General features: G+C 48.2%; 1 protein-coding gene across 1 annotated transcript in view; it reads left to right on the top strand.

Annotated features, from left to right (window-relative positions):
- zdbf2 (zinc finger, DBF-type containing 2) overlaps positions 1–25,352 on the top strand; it is a 57,724-nt gene that overhangs the window by 8,350 nt on the left and 24,022 nt on the right. Inside the window, exons 3-4 of the mRNA XM_056301539.1 lie at positions 16,755–16,851; positions 18,014–18,168. Coding sequence (XP_056157514.1) covers positions 16,755–16,851; positions 18,014–18,168 — 252 coding nt within the window. The remainder of the gene's footprint in view (positions 1–16,754; positions 16,852–18,013; positions 18,169–25,352) is intronic.

Below are 25,352 nucleotides of genomic sequence, written 5' to 3'. Positions count from 1 at the left end.
GCTAGCCCAGAGACTGCTGGTTCGGTAGTTGCTGATCCAGGTTCTGCTAAAGTAGGGGCTACTGGCTCAGTTGCTGACGATGCGGGTTCGGCGAGTTCAGGGGCTGTGGGTTCGGTTGCTGCTGATCCGGGCTATACACAGGACAATACTGTCGTAGAGGTTGTTTAAAAGTGTCCCACAGATGCTGCTATGCTACTGTGATGTGATGGACACACAGACTGAAACTAATGAAGCAGAATGTTCTCTGGAGGAGGAACATGTGATGTTGGTAAAGGACGGCCCCTCTAATGTCAAGGATAAGAAGAGGAAACCTGACGAGGTATCTCCACCTTCTAGTATAGCGACAAAGGTTTCTCGTCAGAGTAGGTGTCTGCACTCGGATGAGAGTGAAGTCGATGAAGCCAGTGATGTGGAGTCTCTGGCTGCCTTGCAAACGGGGACTCGACAACAGACTGGATACTGTGTAGTGAGCATTAAGAAGTTCTTGAAGGACACTAAGGGGGCCAGAAATGTAAACGTTGACCAAGTGTTTCCTGATTTGCAACTCTTCCTTGATTCAGTGAAGATTTTTCTGAGAAGTCCTGGTGGTCTGGAGGAGGAAGCTTTCACTGAACAGGAAACTTTTCATTTGAGAAAAATAGTTCAAAAGGTCAGAAAGCAGTTAGGGAATGATGAATAAGTTTTTCAATTTATTCTTTCTCTGTCCACTTGTTTCTGTTTTGCAACTTCTTTTCTGTATTATGGAGGACATAAGAATGGGGAGCTTAAACTTAAATGGGGCATGGAATGGTGGGAAAAGGACCTCTCTTTTCAAGTTGTGTGTTCTTAAAAAGTTATATGTGCTATTTGTACAAGAGACACACAGTACCACTGATAACGAGGCTGACTGGAGGACAGAATGGACTTGTGAGCTCTTTTTAGTCACAAAACCAATAACAGTGGTGGAGTTGGTATTCTTTTTTCCAGGAATTTTATTCCTCAGTCTGTCGAGTCTGAGGAAGATATTAAATTTAAAAACTAAAAAATTATATAGCCTGTTAAAATTAACAGCAGTGTATGAACAGGTAAAAGTGGTGTTTATTAATATTTATGCTCCAGTTGTGGGAGTGGAGAGGTTAGTCTTCCTGGATGTTTTAGATGAGGTTATTGAGAATTGTACCAGTGAGGACTATTTATTCATTGGTGGAGATTTCAACTGTACTGAGGACAGCAGGTTGGACAGGAACCATGCAGAGCCTCATGCTGCCTCTCACAGTCGTCTGGTTCGTCTTATTGAGGCTCATGAACTGTGTGATGTGTGGAGAGGGTTTCATGACAAACAGAGACAATACACCTGGACACATGTTAAGGATCACTTGATGTCTGTGGCCAGGCTTGATCGTTTCTATTGTTTGAAACATCAGTTTAATGTGTTCAAAAGTTGCATCATCAGCCCTGTCGGTTTTTCTGACCACTCACTAGTAATGTTTTCTGTCTTTATAAAATGTGTGAAATCCAATAGTGCCTATTGGCATTTTAACACACCCTTACTGGAGGATAGAAACTTCAAGGACACTTTTGTCTGTTTTTGGAGAAACCACCAAAGTACAATATCAGATTTTGACTGTACAACAGTGGTGGCATATTGGAAAAGCCGAAATAAGACAACTGTGTCAACAGTACACTCGGAATGTCACATGAACCTTAATGACTTCAGTGAAAACTCTGGAGTCTGAAGTAGAGGAACTCCAAGGCTTGGCTGAGGCCACAGGGGACCGACACCACACCGAGGCACTTGCAGCGAAAAAGTCTCATTTGAACAACCTGCTGGGTGTTTCAGCTCAGGGCACTTTGGTCAGGTCCCGCTTTCAACATGTAGCCCAGATGGATGTCCCATCACACTTTTTCTTTGGCCTGGAGTGTAAGAATGGACAGAGCGGTTCATTCACTGCTTAAAATCTGACACTGGGCAGGTGCTGACTGACCATACTGCGATTCGTAAGTGTGCTGTCAGTTTCTACAGTAACCTGTTTAGCTGTGAGCATAGAGAGGAGCAGGCAGTGGCTCAGAGTTTTTATACCAATCTCCCTCAGGTGGACCGGCAGAGCAATGTAGAGTTGGAAGCAGCTCTTTCCTCTGATGAACTCTATGCTGCTCTGCAGAGTATGCAGAGTGGGAAAGCTCCTGGAATTGATGGTCTACCTGTTGGTTTCTACAAATCTTTCTGGTCAGTGATCAGGGGGGGATCTGCTGGCGGTGCTAAGTGACAGTCTTGCCAGAGGGCGTCTGCCATTGAGCTGCAGGGGCGGTTCTCACCTTGCTGCCCAAGGAAGGTGACCCACAGTTCATTAAAAACTGGAGGCCTGTGTCACTGCTTTGCACTGATTATAAGCTCCTCTCAAAGGTGCTAGCAACCAGACTGAGTAAAGTGATGGGACAGGTCATTCATTGTGACCAGACCTACTGTGTACCTGGCAGGTTGATTTCAGATAACATCATTCTGATTCGAGACTTTTTAGAGATCTGTAAGCTGTTTGGCCTCAACGCCGGCATCATATCAATTGATCAGGAAAAAGCCTTTGATCGTGTTGAGCATGAATATCTGTGGCTCACATTGAGGGCCTTTGGTTTTGGTGCTGGTTTTATTAGCAAACTTAAGGTTCTGTATTGTGACATTCAGAGTGTGCTGAAAATTAATGGTGGTTTGAGTGCTCCTTTTCAAATGCAAAGGGGGATTAAACAAGGCTGTGCCCTCTCGGGCATGTTATACTCCCTAGCATTTTAGCCGTTGTTACACAAACTCAGATCTGACCTTCAGGGTATAACTATCCCACGTTGCAGTGCACCCTTAAAACTGTCCGCCTATGCGGATGATCTAGTAATTCTGGTGAACAGTCAGCAGGATTTTGACATGTTGGAGAGGGACATCGTCCAGTTTGGCTTAATATCTTCAGCCAGGGTTAACTGGATCAAACAAAAGCGAGGCTGTCAGTGTTGGGGGTGTACTGGAGAAAAAGCTCAATTTGCCTGGGGTGTTGAATTGGAAGGTGGGGGGGGCTGAAATATCTAGGAGTGTTTCTCGGTGATCAGTCTGTTGTTCTTAAAAACTGGGAACATTTTCTTGAAAAGGTCAAAGGTCGGTTGGCAAAGTGGAAGTGGATTTTATCTGAGATGTCCTTCAGAGGTCGAGTCCTGATCATCAACAACTTGATAGCATCAATGTTATGGAATCGCCTGTTGGTTGTTGACCCCCCACCAGACCTGCTGTCCACGATCCAGGCTCTTCTCGTCGACTTCTTCTGGGACAAACTACACTGGGTGCCTCAGTGTGTGCTGTACTTGCCGAGAGTTGAAGGAGGGCAGGGCCTGATCTACCTGAGCAGCAGGGGGGCTACCTTCCATTTCCAGTTCCTGCAAAGGTTTCTGTATGTTCCTGCTGAGTTAGTGCGGAGGTCGGTGGCTTGCACCATTCTGAGTCAGCTAGGTGGACTGGGACTGGACAGATCTTTGGTTTTGATGGACTTGAAACAACTTAACATCAAGCACCTACCTGACTTCTACTGTGGGCTGTTCAAGGTGTGGAATTTATTAAACAAAGAGAGACTGAGACAACACGGCTTTGTTTTGGCTGCTCCAGGATACCAATCATACATGGCTTCCGTTTCAGTGCAGTCTGTCAAGTGGGGCCAACTCTGCTGAGGTGGTTCTGTGTGTCAAACGTGGCGACTCTGGGGCATGTAGTTCAGCTTGCAGGCCCAGACATGGACAGTGCAGCTCCTCTTGCCTCCAACTTGGGACTGAGATCAACTCGTGTCCTCACTCTGCTGCTTAATAAATGGAGGGAAGCTCTCACAAGTGGTGAGCGGACACTGTTGGTGCAGCATTACAGTGGCTCTGTTAGACCTGATGAGACTGATGTTTTCCTCTCAATGAACATTTCCCCAGATTTTAAGGACTGTACAAAACCTCTTTTAAAAAGTGAGAATCCCTCTGTGTTTTCTTTTCAGGATCCAAATGGAAGGTACGTGTACAAAATGTACGTTAAAGTTCTGCACAGGGACAAATTACATGGTAAACCTGACACCCCATGGAGGGCTCACCTAGGTCTGATGGACAGTGTTGGTCCTGAGTAGAGAGTGCTGTACAAACCACCATTGGTCAAAAGAGCTGCAGACCTGCAGTGGAGGGTTTTACATGGTATCGTGGCTGTTAATGCTTTTGTCTCTGTCATTAATACTGATGTTAGCCATGAGTTTCCATTTTGCTCTAATGGTGAAACTGTCTTTCACTGCTTCATGGAGTGTTGTCGACTGCTGCCACTGTTTACATTACTGGAAAAGGTTTTTGGGTTGTTTGGGGAGGGCTTTTCCAAACCTATGTTCATTCTGAGCTACAGGTACTCTCAGAAAAACAAGGCCAAATGCAGCTTCTTAATGTTGTTCTGGGGAGTGCAAAGATGGCCTCAGGTGTACCTGAGCAGGAGAAACAGAATGGAGGAGGCTCGTTTGAAAGTAGAATTTTGCTACTTCGAATCGATGGATGATCTGGAAAGTTTTGGCAGTGTGTGGTGTTATAAAAAGGTACTTTGCTGTGTTGTGGATGGTGAGCTGATCTTGGGGAGTGTCCTGAGATGATTTACATTCTGTCAATCTGATGTTACTGACCATGTTGGTCTTTTCATTGTAATTTTGTTGTCATTTTTATTAAAGTATTGTTGAAAGTCAAGTCTCTCTCTGTGTCTCTCTCTCTCTCTCTCTCTCTCTCTCTCTCTCTCTCTCTCTCTCTCTCTGTCTCTCTCTGTCTCTCTCAGTTCAGTTCAGTTCAGGTGGCTTTATTGGCGTGACAGATTGTTCATGTGTGTGTCCAAAGCTTTTGATACATTAAAATGTGTGTACATTGAAAAACAATGTAGAAATAACAATAAGTGGTAGTAATTAACATTAAAGATCTGCACAGTAAATTAACACTAACACACTAACAGATGGATTTGTGTGTGTGTGTGACTATTATAACCTTAACATTAGTTACATTTATAATAAAAATAAAAATAAAGTGTATATATATATATGTATATACATAGTATAACGTTAGTACAGTAATAGATGTATGTGTGTGTGTATGTGTGTGTGTGTGTGTGTGTGTGTGTGTGTGTGTGTGTGTGTGTGTGTGTAAATAATATAATATTAACATTAGTGACATTTATAATCTACTACTTTCGGCTGCTCCCGTTAGGGGTCGCCACAGCGGATCATCCGTCTCCATCTCTTCCTGTCTTCTGCGTCTTCCTCTGTCACACCAGCCACCTGCATGTCCTCCCTCACCACATCCATAAACCTCCTCTTTGGCCTTCCTCTTCTCCTCTTCCCTGGCAGCTCCATATTCAGCATCCTTCTCCCAATATACTCAGCATCTCTCCTCCACACATGTCCAAGCCATCTCAATCTTGCCTCTCTTGCTTTGTCTCCAAACCGTCCAACCTGAGCGGTCCCTCTAATATAATCGTTCCTAATCCTGTCCTTCTTCGTTACTCCCAGTGAAAATCTTAGCATCTTCAACTCTGCCACCTCCAGCTCCGCCTCCTGTCTTTTCGTCAGTGCCAATGTCTCCAAACCATATAACATAGCTGGTCTCACAACCATCTTGTAAACTTTCCCTTTAACTCTTGCTGGTACCCTTCTGTCGCAAATCACTCCTGACACTCTTCTCCACCCACTCCAACCTGCCTGCACTCTTCTTCACCTCTCTACTGCACTCCCCGTTACTTTGGACAGTTGACCCCAAGTATTTAAACTCATCCATCTTTGTCACCTCCACTCCTTGCATCCTGACCATTCCACTGTCCTCTCTCTCATTCACGCATAGGTATTCCGTCTTGCTCCTACTGACTTTCATTCCTCTTCTCTCCAGTGCATACCTCCACCTCTCCAGGCTCTCCTCCACCTGCACCCTACTCTCACTACAGATCACAATGTCATCCGCGAACATCATCGTCCATGGAGACTCCTGCCTGATCTTGTCCGTCAACCTGTCCATCACCATTGCAAACAAGAAAGGGCTAAGAGCCGATCCTTGATGTAATCCCACCTCCACCTTGAACCCATCCGTCATTCCAACCGCACACCTCACCACTGTCACACTTCCCTCATACGTATCCTGCACCACTCCTACATACTTCTCTGCAACTCCTGACTTCCTCATACAATACCACACCTCCTCTCTCGGTACTCTGTCATAAGCTTTCTCTAAATCTACAAAGACACAGTGCAACTCTTTCTGGCCTCCTCTATACTTCTCAATCAACATTCTCAAAGCAAACATCGCATCTGTGGTGCTCTTTCGTGTCATAAAACCATACTGCTGCTCGCTGATCGTCACCTCTCCTCTTAACCTAGCTTCTATTACTCTTTCCCAAATCTTCATGCTGTGGCTGATCAACTTTATACCTCTGTAGTTGTTACAGTTCTGCACATCGCCCTTGTTCTTGAAAATCGGTACCAGTATGCTTCTTCTCCACTCCTCAGGCATCCTCTCACTTTCCAGGATTGTGTTAAACAATCTAGTTAGAAACTCCACTGCCATCTCTCCTAAACACCTCCATGCCTCCACAGGTATGTCATCAGGACCAACTGCCTTTCCACTCTTCAACCTCTTCATAGCTGCCCTCACTTCCTCCTTGCTATTCCGCTGAACTTCCTGATTCACTATCCCTACATCATCCAACCTTCTCTCTCTCTCATTTTCTTCATTCATCAGCCCCTCAAAGTATTCCTTCCACCTTCTTAGCACACTCTCCTCGCTTGTCAGCACATTTCCATCTCTATCCTTGATCGCCCTAACTTGCTGCACATCCTTTGCAGCTCGGTCCCTCTGTCTAGCCAATCGGTACAAGTCCTTTTCTCCTTCCTTAGTGTCTAATCTGTCATACAACTCACCATACGCCTTTTCCTTTGCCTTTGCCACCTCTCTCTTTGCTTTACGCTGCATCTCCTTGTACTCCTGCCTACTTTCTTCATCTCTCTGACTATCCCACTTCTTCTTTGCCAACCTTTTCCTCTGTATAATTTGCTGTACTTCCTCATTCCACCACCAAGTCTCCTTGTCTTCCTTCCTCTGTCCTGATGACACACCAAGTACCTTCCTAGCTGTCTCCCTCACTATTTCTGCAGTGGTTTTCCAGCCATCTGGCAACTCTTCACTACCACCCAGTGCCTGTCTTAACTCCTGCCTGAACTCCACACAACAGTCTTCCTTCTTCAACTTCCACCATTTGATCTTCGGCTGTGTCTTCACTCGCTTCCTCTTCTTGGTCTCCAAAATCATCCTACAGACCACCATCCGATGCTGCCTGGCTACGCTCTCCCCTGTCACCACCTTGCAGTCTCCAATCCCTTTCAGATTGCGCCTTCTACATAAGATATAGTCCACCTGTGTGCACTTTCCTCCACTCTTGTATGTCACCCTGTGTTCCTCCCTCTTCTTGAAATATGTATTCACCACAGCCATTTCCATCCTTTTCGCAAAATCGACCACCATCTGTCCTTCCACATTTCTCTTCTTGACTCCATACTTTCCCATCACCTCCTCATCACCTCTGTTCCCTTCACCAACATGTCCATTGAAGTCCGCTCCAATCACCACTCTTTCCTCCTTGGGTACCCTCTCCACCATGTCGTCCAACTCATTCCAGAATTCTTCTTTTTCATCCCTCTCACACCCAACTTGCGGGGCATATGCGCTGATAACATTCAGCAATAAACCTTCAATTTCCAGCTTCATACTCATCACTCTGTCTGACACTCTCTTCACCTCCACCATGCTCTTGACATACTCTTCCTTCAGAATTACCCCTACCCCATTTCTCCTCCCATTCACACCATGGTAGAAGAGTTTGAACCCACCTCCGATACTCCTGGCCTTACTCCCCTTCCACCTGGTCTCTTGCACACACAGTATGCCTACCTTTCTTCTTTCCATCATGTCAGCCAGCTCTCTCCCTTTACCAGTCATAGTGCCAACATTCAAAGTTCCAACTCTCACCTCCACATGCCTACCCTTCCTCCTCTCTAGCTGCCTCTGGACATGCTTTCCTCCTCTCCTTCTCCTTCGCCCAACAGTAGCATAGTTTCCACCGACACCCTGCTGGTTAACAGTACCGGTGGCGGTCGTTGGTAACCCGGGCCTCGACCGATCCGGTATGTAAGTCTTATTTATGATCCGCATATTTCATTTGGCAAAGATTTTACGCCGGATGCCCTTCCTGACGCAACCCTCCCCATTTGTCCGGGCTTGGGACCGGCACTAAGGATGCACTGGCTTGTGCATCCTCAGTGGCTGGGTTCTTAGTGACATTTATAATAATAAAAATAAAATTAAGAATATATATATATATCCATCACTGGCGTAAATATAGGTGGTGCAGCCGGTGCAGTGGCACCAGGGCCCGCCGCTAGGGGGGGCCCGTCAATATTTCTGCATGCATTGTCCTAGTCCAATGTTACGTGTCTGTTTTGAGCATGTGATGACAGCTTGTTTAGCGCGCGCAATATCATTTACCTATCTAGCCTACCTAAGTAACGTTAGAAACATGAAATGAAGCAAGCAAGCACGAGTTACACACATAAAAGTGGATGTAAAAAGAGGAAGGAGAGCAAGGAGAAAAAGGAAAGCTACAATGTGTGCTGCGTGTGTGCCAAGCCATGCAATCTAGCAGGTTTTGAGTGTGATGTGTGCTCCCCTGTTACTGTCGAATGACCAATCTACACACAATACCCCATAATGAAAAAGTGAAAAAGGTTTTGTAGAAATTTTTACAAATGTATTAAAAATAAAAAACTGAAATATTGCATGTACATAAGTATTCACACCCTTTACTCAGTACTTGGTTGAGGCACCCTTGGCAGCGATTACAGCCTCAAGTCTTCTTGGGTATGAAGCTACAAGCTTGGTACACCTATATTTGGGGTATTTCTCCCATTCTTCTCTGCAGATCCTCTCCAGCTCTGTAAGGTTAGATGGAGAGCGTCGCTGCACAGCTATTTTCAGGTCTTTCCAGAGATGTTCAATGGGGTTCAAGTCTGGGCTCTGGCTGGGCCACTCAAGGACATTCACAGACTTGTCCCGAAGCCACTCCTTCGTTGTCTTGGCTGTGTGCTTAGGGTCGTTGTCGTGTTGAAAGGTAAACCTTCGCCCCGGTCTGAGGTCCTGAGCGCTCTGGAGCAGGTTTTCATCAAGGATCTCTCTGTACTTTGCTCCATTCATCTTTCCCTCGATCCTGACTAGTCTCCCCGTTCCTGCCGCTGAAGAACATCCCCACAGCAGGATGCTGCCACCACCATGCTTCACTGTAGGGATGGTATTAGCAAGGTGATGAGAGGTGCCTGGTTTCCTCCAGACGTGATGTTTGGCATTCAGGCCAAAGAGTTCAATCTTGGTTTCATCAGACTAGAGAATCTTGTTTCTCATGGTCTGAGAGTCCTTTAGTTGCTTTCTGGCAAACTCCAAGCGGGCAGTCATGTGCCTTTTACTGAGCAGAGGCTTCCGTCTGGCCACTCTACCATATAGGCCTGATTGGTGGAGTGCTGCAGAGATGGTTGTCCTTCTGGAAGGTTCTCCCATCTCCACAGAGGAACGCTGGAGCTCTGTCAGAGTGACCATCGGGTTCTTGGTCACCTCCCCGACCAAGGCCCTTCTCCCCCCGATTGCTCAGTTTGGCTGGGCGGCCAGCTCTAGAAAGAGTCCTGGTGGATCCAAACTTCTTCCATTTACAAATGATGGAGACCACTGTGCTTTTAGGGACCTTCAAAGCTGTAGAAATGTTTTTGTACCCTTCCCCAGATCTGTGCCTCGATACAATCCTGTCTCAGAGGTCCACAGACAATTCCTTTGACTTCATGGCTTGGTTTCTGCTCTGACATGCACTGTCAACAGTGGGACCTTATATAGACAGGTGTGTGCCTTTCCAAATCATGTCCAATCCATTGGATTTACTACAGGTGGACTCCAATCAAGATGTAGAAACATCTCAAGGATGATCAGTGGAAACAGGATGAACCTGAGCTCAATTTTGAGTGTCATAGCAAAAGGTGTGAATATACTTATGTACATGCAATATTTCAGTTTTTTATTTTTGATAAATTTGCAAAAATTTCTACAAAACCTTTTTCACTTTGTCATTATGGGGTATTGTGTGTAGATTGATGTGAAAAAAAAGGAATTTAATCCATTTTGGAATAAGGCTGTAACATATCAAAATGTGGGGAAAGTGAAGGGGTATGAATACTTTCTGGATGCATTGTATATCTGTGAAAGGTGCTATACAAATAAATTACTAAGATTACTTACTAAACCCACCTATGGTGGTGGTGGTGTGTATGTGTGTGTGAGCGAGTGACAGAGAGACGGGGGGGGGGGGTCTATGAGTGTTGCTTGCACCAGGGCCCATAATAAATATGTTACGCCAGTGCCATCCATCCATCCATTATCTGAACTGCTTATCCTGCTCTCAGGGTCGCAGGGTTGCTGGAGCCTATCCCAGCAGTCACTGGGCGGCAGGCGGGGAGACACCCTGGACAGGCATATAGACACACACACACATATATATATATATATATATATATATATATATATATATATATATATATATATATATATATATATATATATATATATATATATATATTACAGTATAACACCAGTACAGTAATATATGTTTGTGTGTGTGAGTGTGAGTAAACAGGTGTGTTGTGGTGTTGTGGTTGTGTTCCATCACTCACTGTCCCTCAGACTGCAGCAGGCAGAAAGGAACTGTGCCGCAAGTGTAGCGCACTCTGCTCTTTCCCCCAAGAGTAGTTTTGAGTGTTTCTGCATCAGGAAGGTGGTGTAAAATTGGGCAGAAGTGGTTGAATTGAGGGAAGTAGATTTTTCTGATGTGTATCTATTATTCACATGTGGTGTGAGGTGCAGCTCTGTCTCCACCTCCCTCAGAGAGCAGTGTTGACATAGCCGATCATCAACAGGTAGCCACCATTTTCAATGGCCAGGCTGTGCTCACTGAGTCTGTACTTTGTCAAGGTGGTTCTCAATGTTGTGTCAGTTAGCTTGGTCAAATAAATGCCAGTGTGTACTGTATGTTTAGGGCCAGATAGCACTGCATGTTGCTCTGTGTTTGTGTTTAATTGTTCCAGTAGGTGATGTCATGTTGTTTTTGATGTGTTATCATTTGGTTGACTCTAAGTGGTTTTGTATCAGTGTGTTGGTCTTGAGGCTGTGGGTGGCAGTATTGTTTAAATGTGTTATCATTTCGTTGACTCTAAGTGGTTTTGTATCAGTGTGTTGGTCTTGAGGCTGTGGGTTGTCAGTGTTGTTGAGTGAACTAAGTCTTGAGGCTGTGGGTTGTCAGTATTGTTGAGTGAACTAAGTCTTGAGGCTGTGGGTTGTCAGTATTGTTGAGTGAATTAAGTCTTGAAGCTGTAGGTTGTCAGTGTTGTTGAGTGAACTAAGTCTTGAGGCTGTGGGTTGTCAGTATTGTTGAGGGAATTAAGTCTTGAGGCTGTGGGTTGTCAGTATTGTTGAGTGAACTAAGTCTTAAGGCTGTGGGGTGTCAGTATTGTTGAGTGAACTAAGTCTTGAGGCTGTGGGTTGTCAGTATTGTTGAGTGAACTAAGTCTCGAGGCTGTGGGTTGTCAGTATTGTTGAGTGAACTAAGTCTTGAGGCTGTGGGTTGTCAGTATTGTTGAGTGAATTAAGTGTTGAGGCTGTGGGTTGTCAGTATCTTTGAGTGAACTAAGTCTTGAGGCTGTGGGTTGTCAGTATCTTTGAGTGAACTAAGTCTTGAGGCTGTGGGTTGTCAGTATTGTTGAGTGAACTAAGTCTTGAGGCTGTGGGTTGTCAGTATTGTTGAGTGAACTAAGTCTTGAGGCTGTGGGTTGTCAGTATTGTTGAGTGAACTAAGTCTTGAGACTGTGGGTTGTCAGTATTGTTGAGTGAACTAAGTCTTGAGGCTGTGGGTTGTCAGTATTGTTGAGTGAACTAAGTCTTGAGGCTGTGGGTTGTCAGTATTGTTGAGTGAATTAAGTCTTGAAGCTGTAGGTTGTCAGTGTTGTTGAGTGAACTAAGTCTTGAGGCTGTGGGTTGTCAGTATTGTTGAGGGAATTAAGTCCTGAGGCTGTGGGTTGTCAGTATTGTTGAGTGAACTAAGTCTTAAGGCTGTGGGGTGTCAGTATTGTTGAGTGAACAAAGTCTTGAGGCTGTGGGTTGTCAGTATTGTTGATTGATCTAAGTCTTGAGGCTGTGGGTTGTCAGTATCTTTGAGTGAACTACATCTTGAAACTGTGGGTTGTCAGTATTGTTGAGTGAACTAAGTCTTGAGGCTGTGGGTTGTCAGTATTGTTGAGTGAACTAAGTCTTGAGGCTGTGGGTTGTCAGTATCTTTGAGTGAACTAAGTCTTGAGACTGTGGGTTGTCAGTATTGTTGAGTGAACTAAGTCTTGAGGCTGTGGGTTGTCAGTATCTTTGAGTGAACTAAGTCTGGAGGCTGTGGGTTGTCAGTATTGTTGAGTGAGCTAAGTCTTGAGGCTGTGGGTTGTCAGTATCTTTGAGCGAACTAAGTCTTGAGGCTGTGGGTTGTCAGTATTGTTGAGTGAACTAAGTCTTGAGGCTGTGGGTTGTCAGTATCTTTGAGTGAACTAAGTCTTGAGACTGTGGGTTGTCAGTATTGTTGAGTGAACTAAGCGTCAGGATCAGCTGGCAGAGGGGACTCTTTGCTCACCTCTTGGCATGTCAGGGCTTTGTGATGGTATGAGTGGGGGTCAAATAAATGCCAGTGTGTACTGTATGTTTAGGGCCAGATAGCACTGCATGTTGCTCTGTGTTTGTGTTTAAGTGTTCCAGTAGGTGATGTCATGTTGTTTTTGATGTGTTATCATTTGGTTGACTCTAAGTGGTTTTGTATCAGTGTGTTGGTCTTGAGGCTGTGGGTGGCAGTGTTGTTTAAATGTGTTATCATTTCGTTGACTCTAATTGGTTTTGTATCAGTGTGTTGGTCTTGAGGCTGTGGGTTGTCAGTGTTGTTGAGTGAACTAAGTCTTGAGGCTGTGGGTTGTCAGTATTGTTGAGTGAACTAAGTCTTGAGGCTGTGGGTTGTCAGTATTGTTGAGTGAACTAAGTCTTGAGGCTGTGGGTTGTCAGTGTTGTTGAGTGAACTAAGTCTCGAGGCTGTGGGTTGTCAGTGTTGTTGAGTGAACTAAGTCTTGGGCTGTGGGTTGTCAGTATCTTTGAGTGAACTAAGTCTTGAGGCTGTGGGTTGTCAGTATTGTTGAGTGAACTAAGTCTTGAGGCTGTGGGTTGTCAGTATCTTTGAGTGAACTAAGTCTTGAGACTGTGGGTTGTCAGTATTGTTGAGTGAACTAAGTCTTGAGGCTGTGGGTTGTCAGTATTGTTGAGTGAACTAAGTCTTGAGACTGTGGGTTGTCAGTATTGTTGAGTGAATTAAGTCTTGAGGCTGTGGGTTGTCAGTATTGTTGAGTGAACTAAGTCTTGAGGCTGTGGGTTGTCAGTATTGTTGAGTGAATTAAGTCTTGAGGCTGTGGGTTGTCAGTATTGTTGAGTGAATTAAGTCTTGAGGCTGTGGGTTGTCAGTATTGTTGAGTGAATTAAGTCTTGAGACTGTGGGTTGTCAGTATTGTTGAGTGAACTAAGTCTTGAGGCTGTGGGTTGTCAGTATTGTTGAGTGAACTAAGTCTTGAGGCTGTGGGTTGTCAGTATTGTTGAGTGAACTAAGTCTCGAGGCTGTGGGTTGTCAGTATTGTTGAGTGAACTAAGTCTGGAGACTGTGGGTTGTCAGTATTGTTGAGTGAACTAAGTCTTGAGGCTGTGGGTTGTCAGTATTGTTGAGTGAACTAAGTCTTAAGGCTGTGGGGTGTCAGTATTGTTGAGTGAACAAAGTCTTGAGGCTGTGGGTTGTCAGTATTGTTGAGTGAACTAAGTCTTGAGGCTGTGGGTTGTCAGTATCTTTGAGTGAACTAAGTCTGGAGGCTGTGGGTTGTCAGTATTGTTGAGTGAACTAAGCGTCAGGATCAGCTGGCAGTTGGGACTCTTTGCTCACCTCTTGGCATGTCAGGGCTTTGTGATGGTATGAGTGGGGGTCACTGTTTTTACATGTGATGCCTCTTCTGAGTTGTGATTAATAATGGATGTTGACCTTGTTCTACCCTGCATACGTTGTTTGTTGTTTTTCTTTGTACATGCAATTGTTCTTGCAAAACTCTGCATGCAGGGTTTCAACTGGGTGTTTGTCCCATTTTGTAAAGTTTTGATTTTGCAGATGGAGCCCACACTTCACTTCCATAGAGGGCAACTGGTTCAATTACTGATTCAAATAGTTTAAGCCAAATTTTAATTGGGATTTCAGTGTAAATCTGTCGTTTTGTGGCATAAAAAGCCCTGCGTGCTTTCTCTTTCAGTTCATTCACCGCTGGATCAAAGTGTCCGGTGGAACTTATTTTCAGGCCTAAATAAATAATTGTATTGTGAGGATGATTCTATTGGATTGTTTCCTAGAGTGAGATTTGATGTAGTTTCCTGAGATTTGGATCTTTTTTCGAATATCATGGTTCTGGTCTTATCCAAAGGAGTTGAATCAAGTGCAACTGGACTTGGTATTTATCCGTGAAGACGTTTCGCCTCTCATCCAAGAGGCTTCCTCAGTTCTGCCTTTCTGACTAGACCAAGCTAGTCTGACTGGCTGCTGATGAGACTCAGTATTTATGCTGATCAATGCTGATCTGTACCAGGATGACCTTTGACTTTAGTAGAGCAGCAATGTGTTGGAAAATGCAGTGAATGGAACAAGACTGCATCAATGTGTTGATGACTAGTTATTGCCTGTCAACAAAAACAATAAGCTGCTTCACTCAAAAGACGCACTCAAAAATCCTATATATCATTCTGTATATAGGAGCAGGTTTGTTGGGATGCACCTGTCTCCTGTCTGAGAGAAATCTGCTGTCAGTGTCTCTGGGTTGTTTCTCAGCATTTTGTGTTTGAACTCTTTTCTGGCTGAAGCACTTCTGATCCTGTCAGATATTGTACTGCGAGGGCCATTTCCATGGTAGTTTCCACCTGTCACTTTCTAACTGGTTCTAACTGGTTCTAACCGGCGCTAGGTCCCAAGGCTGCCGTTATTATGACAGTTAGCTTTCAACTAACATTTGCTAGCTAACTAGCGAGTGACACAGACCTATCTTGATAGTCCACAAAACAAAATAAACAATCAATAGTGAAAAATTATTCTGCATTATACAAATCCCTTTCCAGGTTGCCCACCTTACAAGCTGTACTTTTGGGTTTTAGTCCCGATATCTTGCTTGTTAGCTAGCCCTTGATCTTGTTTGACTGCTAGTTAGCCGTTAGCGCAGCACTCGTCCTTGTTGAGAAATGTCCATTTCTTTGAGATTTATTGTTTTCTTTTACTCTTCCAAAGTGTCTATAGTTGTCTCTGTTTGTTCTTGTCCCTGATGTTTTGTTCCTGGGCCATTTACCTTTTAGTTTATCTCAATTTGAAAATAAGAAAATTGTTCGGTTTTTTAGAAGATCATGTGAAACATGTCTGCACTCTCTCTCTCTCTCTCTCTCTCTCTCTCTCTCTCTCTCTCTCTCTCTCTCTCTCTCTCTCTCTCTCTCTCTCTATCTCTCTCTCTATCTCTCGCTGTCTTGTCTGTCTCTCGCTGTCTCTCTCTCTCTGTCTCTCTATCTCTATCTCTCTCTATCTCTCGCTGTCTTGTCTGTCTCTCGCTGTCTCTCTCTCTCTGTCTCTCTCTCTCTATCTCTCGCTGTCTTGTTTCTCTCTCGCTGTCTCTCTCTGTCTCTCTATCTCTCGCTGCCTCTCTCTCTCTATCTCTATCTCTATCTCTATCTCTCGCTGTCTTGTCTGTCTCTCGCTGTCTCTCTCTCTCTGTCTCTCTATCTCTATCTCTCTCTATCTCTCGCTGTCTTGTCTGTCTCTCGCTGTCTCTCTCTCTCTGTCTCTCTCTCTATCTCTCGCTGTCTTGTTTCTCTCTCACTGTCTCTCTCTCTCTCTCTCTCTCTCTCTCTATCTCTCGCTGCCTCTCTCTCTCTCTCTCTCTCTCTCTCTCTCTCTCTCTCTCTCTCTATCTCTCGCTGCCTCTCTCTCTCTCTCTCTGTGTCTCTCTCTCTCTCTGTCTCTCTCTCTCTCTCGCTGCCTCTCTCTCTCTCGCTGCCTCTCTCTCTCTCGCTGCCTCTCTCTCTCGCTGCCTCTCTCTCTCGCTGCCTCTCTCTCTCTCTATCTCTTGCTGTCTTGTCTGTCTCTCGCTGTCTCTCTCTCTCTGTCTCTCTCTGTCTCTTTCTGTCTCTCTCTCTCTCTCTCTCTCTCTCTCTCTCTCTCTCTCTCTCTCTCTCTCTCTCTCTATCTCTCTATCTCTTGCTGTCTTGCCTGTCTCTCGCTGTCTCTCTCTCTCTCTCTCTCTCTCTCTATCTCTTGCTGTCTTGTCTGTCTCTCGCTGTCTCTCTCTCTCTGTCTCTCTCTGTCTCTTTCTGTCTCTCTCTCTCTCTCTCTCTCTCTCTCTCTCTCTCTCTCTCTCTCTCTCTCTCTCTCTCTCTCTATCTCTTGCTGTCTTGCCTGTCTCTCGCTGTCTCTCTCTCTCCGTCTCTCGCTGTCTCTCTCTCTCTATCTCTCGCTGTCTTGTCTCTCTCTCGCTGTCTCTCTCTGTCTCTCTCTCTCTCTGTCTCTCGCTGTCTGTCTGTCTGACTTTCTCTCTCAGGGTGCGGGTGGAGGAACAGGCTGGTCCGTCCAGAGCCCAGCCTGTTAGACAGGGTTACTGTGGGTACTGCAAGTTGATGTACAGCAGCCTGGATCAGGTACACACACTCAAAAATGTTTACCTCAGTCCGCGGTGGTGTAGCGGTCTAAGCATCGGCTTTGTGTCGATGCAGTTGCCCACTGGGGACCGGGGTTCGCGCCCCGGTCTCGTTAGATCCGACTATGGCCGGACTCGATGAAGCAGCAATCATTGACAACCCTGTTTTCGGGAGGGGGCGGAGTCGGCTTGTGTTCGTCACATGAATGCGTCTCTGGGTGTGTGTGGGGAAAAGCAGTGGTTCGGCCAGGAGTCGCCTTGTCACGGAAGTGGCGAGGCGTCTCCTTCCAGACTGCCGGCCGGAGAGACGCAGTTGGCGAATGCATGCAGTACGAGGGTGGGTGTTTGAACTAAAATAGGGATTGATTGGCCACTGAATTGGGAGAAAAAGGGGAAAATCAGAAATACATTAAAAAAAAAAAATGTTTAGCTCAGTGTCCGGGTGGTGTAGCGGTCTATTCCGTTGCCTACCAACACGGGGATTGGCGGTTCAAATCCCCGTGTTACCTCCGGCTTGGTCGGGCGTCCCTACAGAAACATTGGCCGTGTCTGCAGGTGGGAAGCCGGATGTGTGTATGTGTCCTGGTCGCTGCACTAGCGCCTCCTCTGGTCGGTCTGGGCGCCTGTTCGGGGGGAGGGGGAACTGGGGTAATAGCGTGGTCCTCCCACGTGCTATGTCCCCCTGGTGAAACTCCTCACTGTCAGGTGAAAAGAAGCGGCTGGTGATGCCACATATATGGGAGGAGGCATGTGGTGGTCTGCAGCCCTCCCCGGATCGGTAGAGGGGGTGGAGCAGCGACTGGGACGGCTCGGAAGAGTGGGGTAATTTGGCCAGGTACAACTGGGCAAAAAAAAACCAAAAACACTTACCTCACACATAGCAGTGACACGGACAACCACGTCAGATGTGTATATTCTCTCTGTCTCTCCGGTGTTTGTCCCTTGTGCGGGCCAGTAGAAATAGGTTTTCGTCGTTTTACAGTGTGGACAATCTGAAAACACGTTAGTTGACACTTTAAGCTACTCAGCGAGACTTTCTCTGTCTGTCTGTCTCTCTCTGTCCCTCTCTCTCTCTCTCTCTCTCTCTCTCTCTCTCTCTCTCTCTCTCTCTCTCTCTCTCTCTCTCTCTATCCCCCTCTCTCTCTCTCTCTCCCATCCCTCAGCATATCTCCAGTACCAGACACAGGGGGTCAGTCAGGGCTTCTGCCAGATGTTTGAACACCTTGTCCTCTGTGAGCAGTAGCCAAACCAGCAGTCTGATGGAGCGCTTCCTGCAGGACGTTCTCCAGCACCATCCACACAGCTACAATGACACCAGGTAAACAAACCCAGCAAACCAGTCTGACCCACACCACTTCAGCCACACCCAGCCCGCAAATGGAATCAGTCTGACCCACATCTTCAGCCACACCCAACCAGCAGCTGGAACCAGTCCAACCCACACCACTTCAGCCACACCCAGCCAGCAGCTGGAACCAGTCCGACCCACACCACTTCAGCCACACCCAGCCAGCAGCTGGAACCAGTCCAACCCACACCACTTCAGCCACACCCAACCAGCAGCTGGAACCAGTCTGACCCACCACTTCAGCCACACCCAACCAGCAGCTGCAACCATGTGTGTGCGTGCTTGTGTCTTTGTGTGTGTTAGAGATAAAATGGTTACCAGTTTCGCGATAAACCACAGTAACATTCCTAGCGGTTGGTATTACTGTTTCACATTTTAATTATCATTAAAACTGTGTTTGATTACCGCACTTGGAAAAACTCATGGTAAATTCTCTCCGGCATCAACCAACGTTAGCAACAGTCCCCCGCACTCAGGGCTTCTTATTATCATTTAGTGTTTATTGGCGACCGGATTGTGGAACCAGGCATGCAGGTACAGCATGCAACATGGATTTGTTTTGCATCAGTGAAAACATGGCGGAAGGCAATGACAGCGCTCCGGCAGGGAAAACATGGCGGAAGGCAGTGACAGCGCTCCGGCAGTGAAAACATGGCGGAAGGCAGTCACAGCGCTCCGGCAGTGAAAACATGGCGGAAGGCAGTGACAGCGCTCCGGCAGTGAAAACATGGCGGAAGGCAGTGACAGCGCTCCGGCAGTGAAAACATGGCGGAAGGCAGTGACAGCGCTCCGGCAGTGAAAACATGGCGGAAGGCAGTGACAGCGCTCCGGCAGTGAAAACATGGCGGAAGGCAGTGAAAACATGGCGGAAGGCAATGACAGTGCTCTGGCAGTGAAAACATGGCGGAAGGCAATGACAGTGCTCTGGCAGTGAAAACATGGCGGAAGGCAATGACAGTGCTCTGGCAGTGAAAACATGGCGGAAGGCAATGACAGCGCTCCGGCAGTGAAAACATGGCGGAAGGCAGTGACAGTGCTCTGGCAGTGAAAACATGGCGGAAGGCAATGACAGCGCTCCGGCAGTGAAAACATGGCGGAAGGCAGTGACAGCGCTCTGGCAGTGAAAACATGGCGGAAGGCAGTGAAAACATGGCGGAAGGCAGTGACAGCGCTCCGGCAGTGAAAACATGGCGGAAGGCAGTGACAGTGCTCTGGCAGTGAAAACATGGTGGAAGGCAGTGACAGCGCTCCGCCAGTGAAAACATGGCGGAAGGCAGTGAAAACATGGCGGAAGGCAGTGACAGCGCTCCGCCAGTGAAAACATGGCGGAAGGCAGTGACAGCGCTCTGGCAGTGAAAACATGGCGGAAGGCAGTGACAGTGCTCTGGCAGTGAAAACATGGCGGAAGGCAGTGAAAACATGGTGGAAGGCAGTGACAGCGCTCCGCCAGTGAAAACATGGCGGAAGGCAGTGACAGCGCTCTGGCAGTGAAAACATGGCGGAAGGCAGTGACAGCGCTCCGCCAGTGAAAACATGGCGGAAGGCAATGACAGTGCTCTGGCAGTGAAAACATGGCGGAAGGCAATGACAGCGCTCCGGCAGTGAAAACATGGCGGAAGGCAGTGACAGCGCTCTGGCAGTGAAAACATGGCGGAAGGCAGTGAAAACATGGCGGAAGGCAGTGACAGCGCTCCGGCAGTGAAAACATGGCGGAAGGCAGTGACAGCTCTCTGGCAGTGAAAACATGGCGGAAGGCAGTGAAAACATGGTGGAAGGCAGTGACAGCGCTCCGCCAGTGAAAACATGGCGGAAGGCAGTGAAAACATGGCGGAAGGCAGTGACAGCGCTCCGCCAGTGAAAACATGGCGGAAGGCAGTGACAGTGCTCTGGCAGTGAAAACATGGCGGAAGGCAGTGACAGTGCTCTGGCAGTGAAAACATGGCGGAAGGCAGTGACAGTGCTCTGGCAGTGAAAACATGGCGGAAGGCAGTGAAAACATGGTGGAAGGCAGTGACAGCGCTCTGGCAGTGAAAACATGGCGGAAGGCAGTGAAAACATGGCGGAAGGCAGTGACAGCGCTCTGGCAGTGAAAACATGGCGGAAGGCAGTGACAGCGCTCTGGCAGTGAAAACATGGCAGAAGGCAGTGAAAACAAGGCAGAAGGCAGTGACAGCGCTCCGCCAGTGAAAACATGGCGGAAGGCAGTGACAGCGCTCTGGCAGTGAAAACATGGCGGAAGGCAGTGACAGCGCTCTGGCATTGAAAACATGGCGGAAGGCAGTGACAGCGCTCCGCCAGTGAAAACATGGCGGAAGGCAGTGACAGCGCTCTGGCAGTGAAAACATGGCGGAAGGCAGTGAAAACATGGCGGAAGGCAATGACAGTGCTCCGGCAGTGAAAACATGGCGGAAGGCAATGACAGTGCTCCGGCAGTGAAAACATGGCGGAAGGCAGTGACAGCGCTCTGGCAGTGAAAACATGGCGGAAGGCAGTGAAAACATGGCGGAAGGCAGTGACAGTGCTCTGGCAGTGAAAACATGGCGGAAGGCAGTGAAAACATGGTGGAAGGCAGTGAAAACATGGCGGAAGGCAGTGAAAACATGGCGGAAGGCAGTGACAGTGCTCTGGCAATGAAAACATGGTGGAAGGCAGTGAAAACATGGCGGAAGGCAGTGACAGCGCTCTGGCAGTGAAAACATGGCGGAAGGCAGTGAAAACATGGCGGAAGGCAGTGAAAACATGGCGGAAGGCAGTGACAGTGCTCTGGCAGTGAAAAAATGGCGGAAGGCAGTGAAAACATGGTGGAAGGCAGTGAAAACATGGCGGAAGGCAGTGAAAACATGGCGGAAGGCAGTGACAGTGCTCTGGCAATGAAAACATGGTGGAAGGCAGTGAAAACATGGCGGAAGGCAGTGACAGCGCTCTGGCAGTGAAAACATGGCGGAAGGCAGTGAAAACATGGCGGAAGGCAGTGAAAACATGGCGGAAGGCAGTGACAGTGCTCTGGCAGTGAAAACATGGCGGAAGGCAGTGAAAACATGGCGGAAGGCAGTGACAGTGCTCTGGCAATGAAAACATGGTGGAAGGCAGTGAAAACATGGCGGAAGGCAGCGACAGTGCTCTGGCAATGAAAACATGGTGGAAGGGAGTGAAAACATGGCGGAAGGCAGTGAAAGCATGGCGGAAGGCAGTGACAGTGCTCTGGCAGTGAAAACATGGCGGAAGGCAGTGAAAACATGGCGGAAGGCAGTAAAAACATGGCGGAAGGCAGTGACAGTGCTCTGGCAGTGAAAACATGGCGGAAGGCAGTGAAAACATGGCGGAAGGCAATGACAGTGCTCTGGCAGTGAAAACATGGCGGAAGGCAGTGAAAACATGGCGGAAGGCAGTGAAAACATGGCGGAAGGCAGTGACAGTGCTCTGGCAGTGAAAACATGGTGGAAGGCAGTGACAGCGCTCCGCCAGTGAAAACATGGCGGAAGGCAGTGACAGCGCCCTGGCAGTGAAAACATGGCGGAAGGCAGTGAAAACATGGCGGAAGGCAGTGAAAACATGGTGGAAGGCAGTGACAGCGCTCCGGCAGTGAAAACATGGCGGAAGGCAATGACAGTGCTCTGGCAGTGAAAACATGGCGGAAGGCAATGACAGTGCTCCGGCAGTGAAAACATGGCGGAAGGCAGTGAAAACATGGCGGAAGGCAGTGACAGCGCTCCGCCAGTGAAAACATGGCGGAAGGCAGTGACAGCGCTCTGGCAGTGAAAACATGGTGGAAGGCAGTGACAGCGCTCTGGCAGTGAAAACATGGCGGAAGGCAGTGAAAACATGGCGGAAGGCAGTGAAAACATGGCGGAAGGCAGTGAAAACATGGCGGAAGGCAGTGACAGCGCTCTGGCAGTGAAAACATGGTGGAAGGCAGTGACAGCGCTCTGGCAGTGAAAACATGGCGGAAGGCAGTGAAAACATGGCGGAAGGCAGTGAAAACATGGCGGAAGGCAGTGAAAACATGGCGGAAGGCAGTGACAGCGCTCTGGCAGTGAAAACATGGCGGAAGGCAGTGACAGCGCTCTGGCAGTGAAAACATGGCAGAAGGCAGTGAAAACAAGGCAGAAGGCAGTGACAGCGCTCCGCCAGTGAAAACATGGCGGAAGGCAGTGACAGCGCTCTGGCAGTGAAAACATGGCGGAAGGCAGTGACAGCGCTCTGGCATTGAAAACATGGCGGAAGGCAGTGACAGCGCTCCGCCAGTGAAAACATGGCGGAAGGCAGTGACAGCGCTCTGGCAGTGAAAACATGGCGGAAGGCAGTGAAAACATGGCGGAAGGCAATGACAGTGCTCCGGCAGTGAAAACATGGCGGAAGGCAATGACAGTGCTCCGGCAGTGAAAACATGGCGGAAGGCAGTGACAGCGCTCTGGCATTGAAAACATGGCGGAAGGCAGTGACAGCGCTCCGCCAGTGAAAACATGGCGGAAGGCAGTGACAGCGCTCTGGCAGTGAAAACATGGCGGAAGGCAGTGAAAACATGGCGGAAGGCAATGACAGTGCTCCGGCAGTGAAAACATGGCGGAAGGCAATGACAGTGCTCCGGCAGTGAAAACATGGCGGAAGGCAGTGACAGCGCTCTGGCAGTGAAAACATGGCGGAAGGCAGTGAAAACATGGCGGAAGGCAGTGACAGTGCTCTGGCAGTGAAAACATGGCGGAAGGCAGTGAAAACATGGTGGAAGGCAGTGAAAACATGGCGGAAGGCAGTGAAAACATGGCGGAAGGCAGTGACAGTGCTCTGGCAATGAAAACATGGTGGAAGGCAGTGAAAACATGGCGGAAGGCAGTGACAGCGCTCTGGCAGTGAAAACATGGCGGAAGGCAGTGAAAACATGGCGGAAGGCAGTGAAAACATGGCGGAAGGCAGTGACAGTGCTCTGGCAGTGAAAAAATGGCGGAAGGCAGTGAAAACATGGTGGAAGGCAGTGAAAACATGGCGGAAGGCAGTGAAAACATGGCGGAAGGCAGTGACAGTGCTCTGGCAATGAAAACATGGTGGAAGGCAGTGAAAACATGGCGGAAGGCAGTGACAGCGCTCTGGCAGTGAAAACATGGCGGAAGGCAGTGAAAACATGGCGGAAGGCAGTGAAAACATGGCGGAAGGCAGTGACAGTGCTCTGGCAGTGAAAACATGGCGGAAGGCAGTGAAAACATGGCGGAAGGCAGTGACAGTGCTCTGGCAATGAAAACATGGTGGAAGGCAGTGAAAACATGGCGGAAGGCAGCGACAGTGCTCTGGCAATGAAAACATGGTGGAAGGGAGTGAAAACATGGCGGAAGGCAGTGAAAGCATGGCGGAAGGCAGTGACAGTGCTCTGGCAGTGAAAACATGGCGGAAGGCAGTGAAAACATGGCGGAAGGCAGTAAAAACATGGCGGAAGGCAGTGACAGTGCTCTGGCAGTGAAAACATGGCGGAAGGCAGTGAAAACATGGCGGAAGGCAATGACAGTGCTCTGGCAGTGAAAACATGGCGGAAGGCAGTGAAAACATGGCGGAAGGCAGTGAAAACATGGCGGAAGGCAGTGACAGTGCTCTGGCAGTGAAAACATGGTGGAAGGCAGTGACAGCGCTCCGCCAGTGAAAACATGGCGGAAGGCAGTGACAGCGCCCTGGCAGTGAAAACATGGCGGAAGGCAGTGAAAACATGGCGGAAGGCAGTGAAAACATGGTGGAAGGCAGTGACAGCGCTCCGGCAGTGAAAACATGGCGGAAGGCAATGACAGTGCTCTGGCAGTGAAAACATGGCGGAAGGCAATGACAGTGCTCCGGCAGTGAAAACATGGCGGAAGGCAGTGAAAACATGGCGGAAGGCAGTGACAGCGCTCCGCCAGTGAAAACATGGCGGAAGGCAGTGACAGCGCTCTGGCAGTGAAAACATGGTGGAAGGCAGTGACAGCGCTCTGGCAGTGAAAACATGGCGGAAGGCAGTGAAAACATGGCGGAAGGCAGTGAAAACATGGCGGAAGGCAGTGACAGCGCTCTGGCAGTGAAAACATGGTGGAAGGCAGTGACAGCGCTCTGGCAGTGAAAACATGGCGGAAGGCAGTGAAAACATGGCGGAAGGCAGTGAAAACATGGCGGAAGGCAGTGAAAACATGGCGGAAGGCAGTGACAGCGCTCTGGCAGTGAAAACATGGCGGAAGGCAGTGACAGCGCTCTGGCAGTGAAAACATGGCAGAAGGCAGTGAAAACAAGGCAGAAGGCAGTGACAGCGCTCCGCCAGTGAAAACATGGCGGAAGGCAGTGACAGCGCTCTGGCAGTGAAAACATGGCGGAAGGCAGTGACAGCGCTCTGGCATTGAAAACATGGCGGAAGGCAGTGACAGCGCTCCGCCAGTGAAAACATGGCGGAAGGCAGTGACAGCGCTCTGGCAGTGAAAACATGGCGGAAGGCAGTGAAAACATGGCGGAAGGCAATGACAGTGCTCCGGCAGTGAAAACATGGCGGAAGGCAATGACAGTGCTCCGGCAGTGAAAACATGGCGGAAGGCAGTGACAGCGCTCTGGCAGTGAAAACATGGCGGAAGGCAGTGAAAACATGGCGGAAGGCAGTGAAAACATGGCGGAAGGCAGTGACAGTGCTCTGGCAGTGAAAACATGGCGGAAGGCAGTGAAAACATGGTGGAAGGCAGTGAAAACATGGCGGAAGGCAGTGAAAACATGGCGGAAGGCAGTGACAGTGCTCTGGCAATGAAAACATGGTGGAAGGCAGTGAAAACATGGCGGAAGGCAGTGACAGCGCTCTGGCAGTGAAAACATGGCGGAAGGCAGTGAAAACATGGCGGAAGGCAGTGAAAACATGGCGGAAGGCAGTGACAGTGCTCTGGCAGTGAAAACATGGCGGAAGGCAGTGAAAACATGGCGGAAGGCAGTGACAGTGCTCTGGCAATGAAAACATGGTGGAAGGCAGTGAAAACATGGCGGAAGGCAGCGACAGTGCTCTGGCAATGAAAACATGGTGGAAGGGAGTGAAAACATGGCGGAAGGCAGTGAAAGCATGGCGAAAGGCAGTGACAGTGCTCTGGCAGTGAAAACATGGCGGAAGGCAGTGAAAACATGGCGGAAGGCAGTAAAAACATGGCGGAAGGCAGTGACAGTGCTCTGGCAGT

The sequence above is a fragment of the Lampris incognitus genome, chromosome 21 (genome assembly GCF_029633865.1).
Source record: "Lampris incognitus isolate fLamInc1 chromosome 21, fLamInc1.hap2, whole genome shotgun sequence".
NCBI classification, from domain to species: domain Eukaryota; kingdom Metazoa; phylum Chordata; class Actinopteri; order Lampriformes; family Lampridae; genus Lampris; species Lampris incognitus.
This window is presented reverse-complemented; position numbering and strand designations above follow the sequence as displayed.